Source organism: Squalius cephalus (genome assembly GCF_949319135.1).
Source record: "Squalius cephalus genome assembly, chromosome: 22".
NCBI classification, from domain to species: Eukaryota; Metazoa; Chordata; class Actinopteri; order Cypriniformes; family Leuciscidae; genus Squalius; species Squalius cephalus.
In genome coordinates, this window is record NC_137143.1 from 32,183,712 (window position 1) to 32,188,384 (window position 4,673).

At 39.7% G+C, this 4,673-nt stretch overlaps 1 protein-coding gene across 1 annotated transcript in view; it reads right to left on the bottom strand.

Moving 5' to 3' along the window:
• LOC307150516 (GTPase IMAP family member 8-like) overlaps positions 1-4,673 on the bottom strand; it is a 5,991-nt gene extending 1,318 nt beyond the window's left edge. The window contains exons 1-4 of the mRNA XM_079857815.1: positions 4,613-4,673; positions 3,505-4,170; positions 658-1,461; positions 58-111 (exon numbers count right to left, since the gene is read on the bottom strand). Of these exons, the coding sequence (XP_079713941.1) occupies positions 58-111; positions 658-1,461; positions 3,505-4,170; positions 4,613-4,643 (1,555 nt within the window). The 5' untranslated portion in view covers positions 4,644-4,673. The remainder of the gene's footprint in view (positions 1-57; positions 112-657; positions 1,462-3,504; positions 4,171-4,612) is intronic.

The following is a 4,673-nucleotide window of genomic DNA, read 5'->3' on the forward strand; positions in this document are numbered from 1 at the left end:
TTTACATCCATTCACAAGAACTGACATTTAACTGATGAGTAATGCTTTTAAACTCACCTTTGTCCTGTTGAGGTGGAACTTCTTTCTGGGAATCAGGAGGTTCATCTTCAACTACAAATGAAACAAGATGTTGAGCATATAATCAGTGTTTGTACTCGTACAGATACTGTCTGTAAAATGAAATTCCAGGACTTTCAAGCACTACTTTTTAATTTTTTTCAAGGACTTCAATCAGAGATCTCATTTATCACACAATATTAAATTCTAAAAGGATACTATGACAAAGATATCGCTTTCCTTATTTAAACTGCCCCCCCCCCCCCCATTAATATATGATTGAGCTGAAGAATAAAAGCTGTATCATATACTTGCATATTAATGAGCAATATCACACTCATAACTATGCAAAATGGTTTTATATCAGACGGACTGCAGAGTTCATTTCGTGTGAAAAGATTGTTTGATGAATAAAATTACAAAATAAAATTTTCCCATATATTGTCTATCAATAATTCTTCTTTATAAAAATGGCTGTTTTCATGGGTTTTTCAGGACTTAAATTTCAAAAAGTCAAATTCAAGTAGTTGTACGACACTGTATAAATCAAAGAAACATCAAAAATGATATCTGAGTACACAAAATTGATTAAAACCTTACAGTTAGGAGTATCAGTATTTCTGCTACGTTTATCGAGGTTTAGATGTTCATCCATGATATCCATGCATAAGTCTTCTATCTTCTTTCTGATCTCTTTAGCTTTTCTCTCAAAGCCCTCATCCAGAAAGTGACAGACGTCCTTCAGTCTGATCTCGTTCATCAGATCCTCCTGTCTCTCACGGCTTTTCTCCAGATGAGTGTGTGTGTGTGTGTCGAGACGAAACAGGCTGTTTTCCGCCGCCATCTCGTCGATCTTCTGGAGCAGCTCTGTGACTTGAGCTCGATTCTTCTTGTCTGTGTTGTCAAACACATGATATCTGTTCCTGCACTTGTGGATCAGCCACTGAAGCGCTTCACCTTCACTCTCGATGTGCTGCTCGATCGACACGTCTTTAAAGCGCTCGCCCCACGTGAACAGAACTATAGTGTGTCTCCAGACGTCTTCTCCTAATATAGACATGTTTTCCTCAGTGATTTTCATTTGCTCTTCCTGAAATGAAGTATCGGCTGGAATCACGAGCAACAGGGCATGAGGGAATTTCGTGCACTCGGACACATTTTTGAGGATGGCAGATCTAATAAAGTCTGGGTTTAATTCTGAGGCAAAATACTTCCACCATCCTGGAGTGTCTAAAACGGTCATCCTCCTTCCGTCTACGTCTCCGAAGCATCTCATTCTCTCTCCCGTTCTTCCTCCGATGTCAAAGGCGTCCCGATTCAAGATTGTGTTTCCAGCTGAGCTCTTTCCGGAGAGGATCCATCCCAGCAAAACAACTCTGACCTCCTCCAGATGATGTACATATGCTGAAATGAAAACACAAAATAGAAATATTTTTCTTTTTAAATATCCATACGTTGTTCAATGTGTTAAAAATGCAATACGGCAAAATCGCTGGCTCTCTCAAAGTTATGAACAAACGTTCGTTAGATAATAGAACGTTTGTTCAAAGTCGTCTGGCATCATTAATTTTAATTGGACGTTCAGCTAACATTTTTTAAATGTTACTACTTCTAAATGAACTAATGATCAAAAAACATTTAAAAGTGACATTCCCATGTTTGCAGAATGATCCCTTAGAATCCCTAGAATGTTCCCTTGAAGTTCGAATAACCAAGATTATTGCTGATGTGTGAACAGCTTGTGAAGAAACTTAAAAAACAAGATCTTCCCAGATTCCCTGTTTTGTCTATGAAATTTAAGTCTGTTAGACCGATGTTTATGTGAAGGACTCGGGTCGTTTTTGCCGGGAAAATCAAAAGCATGAGACGTTTACGCCTGAGAGCCTCTTATCCGTTCAACGACACGTGAAACGAACGAATGCTTATACAATGTTCAGGATAATATTCTGAAAGAGCCGTTCTGTACTGTAATGTTAGTGTGTGTCATGGATTCACTCAAACTGTAGTCTCACAGAGTCAGATCTATATAGTCTACAGTCTCAAATATACTTAATAATCAGACCATCATAACAGTGTGACTTTAAAGGGGGGGTGAAATGCTATTTCATGCATACTGAGTTTTTTACACTGGTAAAGAGTTGGATTCCCATGCTAAACATGGACAAAGTTTCAAAAACTAAGTTGTACGTTTGAAGGAGTATTTTTGTTCCAAAAATACTCCTTCCGGTTTGTCACAAGTTTCGGAAAGTTTTTTTCGAGTATGGCTCTGTCTTACGTAAGATAGGGCGGAATTTCCTTATATGGGTCCTAAGGGCACTTCTCCGGTAAGATCGCGGCCGCGCGCGCACTCGTAGACCAGAGCAAGTGAAAGCAGTTCGCCATCAAAGCGCCCTGCCCGGCTTTTGGGAAGTCAATGTCACCAAAGAAGTGTGTTTTTGGTTGCCAGGGCAAGACAACCCTGCACAGATTCCCAAAGAACCCAGCGTTAAGGAACCCGTGATGGAGTTTGTTTTCCTGAGCATAAACGGAGTTGTGTAAGACTGTTGTTCCCTGCATTTCGACGATGATTGTTTTATAAACACAGCCCATATCGACGGATTTGCAGATCGTCTAATGCTTAAGGATCGAGCAGTCACAATGATAAAGGTTCGCGGTCGTGCGTTGGAACCGGACGGTGAGTAAAACTGTTTGTTGAACAAATGTCCCTGTGTGTTGTCACTAGCTTGGCGCGTTAGCACAGCTAAGCTTCGCCCACACGGCCCGCCTCCAGCCGCTCGGTTTTTTCCGGAAAGACTCGGTACAGTCTATCTTTCTGTTAAAAATTTAATAAAACAAAAGACTTTTTGGAGATATGAAGGATGCAATATTACTCTATAGGTACTCAAGATTAACAGGAGATTGAGTGAAAATGAGCATTTCACCCCCCCCTTTAATGAGCTCATCTGTCGACATGATGAATCTCAGATCTGCTGTAAACACACACATCACACACATGATCAGATGCTTCTGTTTTCTCATTTCTGTGTGTTTATTTAGTTATTGAGAGGAAAGATCAGCACATATTTAATTTACATATTCATCTAACCGTCGCTCTCATGGACGGCGTCGGGATGTTCGTTAACAGTATATCGCTGTAAATGCTATTTCCAACTTCTATTTACTTCTAAGATCTTCTCCGTGAGTATATCCGTTCTTGATTCACGTTCAGTCTCTCGTGTGTTACTGTTGTGTGCACGAGCACGAGCAGTCAGAGCTGCAGTTTCACTGAACGGCCACCGGTGTCGCTATAACACGACATTTTCATCTTTCAGAATTTCCATAAACGTAAAACATTCTTAGAACATATTTTGTTACCTCAGATATTTATTATCTCATCAAATTGAGTTATTAATTAGGCTACATAAATTGATTCAGTCTATAGTTTCAATTCAAAACGACGAACGTTACCTTTTTCTTGAACTAGCGACCGTTGATTCTGTACTCCGTCTTTTCTAGAATTTGCGTTCGTCTGAATTTCCTCCCACCGTTCATTGACCTCCTTTACTTTATCCAAGTCAATGTCATAGTGCCTGCCGTTATTCTTCCCAACAATTCCTTCGATTTTCTTGAGCAACTCTGTGACTTGTGTGCGATCATGACGGTTTGAATTATTAAAAACGTGATATTTATCGCCACATTTGTCAATAAGTCGCTTGAGCGCTGACCCCGCATCCTGAACGTGTTGCTCTATGTGTTTTCGTTGGATTAAATCTCCTCTTGTGAAGATTATGAGGGTGTGAGTCCAGATATTCGCTCCCATCAGCTCCACATATTCCTCCAGAAACTTCCCATCGGAGTCGGTGAACGGGCGATCGGCCCGAATCACGACCAGAACGACGTGAGGTCCGGGTGACGTCAGAGCGAGCCTGCGAACCAGCTGCTGTTTGCAGATGTTTGATAAATCATTAAGACTGAATGTTTTCCACCAGCCGGGAGTCTCGACCAGACTGACTCTCCTGCCATCGAGAACCCCCTCTCTCTTCACCAGCTCCTCAGTCGCACTGGTTTCCAGTATAGTGTCGATCACTGATGTTTTCCCAGTTTGACGCTTTCCCAGCACCACCACTCTCAACTCTTGGGAGACAAAACGGGAAAAGCTAATAATATCAAAGCACATTCATTTCATGCACATTTCACGATTATAATATTAGTGATGTAAATTGACCATAAATAAGCACTTTGGTAACACTTTACAATAAGAACACGAACTAATAAACTGCATTTCTACAGCATTTATTAATCTAGTTAATATTAATTTCAACATTTACTTATCAAAATCAAAAGTTGTATTTGTTAACATTATTGTGAACTAACATGAACAAACAACGAAGAGCTGTATTTTTTATTTTCTAACATTAAGAAATATTAATAAATACAGTAACAAATGTATTGCTCATTGTTATTTATTATGTTATATTGAAACGCTTATTGTAAAGCACTTTTTCCCAGTCATCTTAATGACATAAAGTGCCAGTCAACCCGAATTCACCCTTTGATGATATGCAAATTTACTCACCCTTTTGTTTTCCTTCTTGATGTTTGGACATTTTCACACTATTGTGTCCAGTATATGAAAG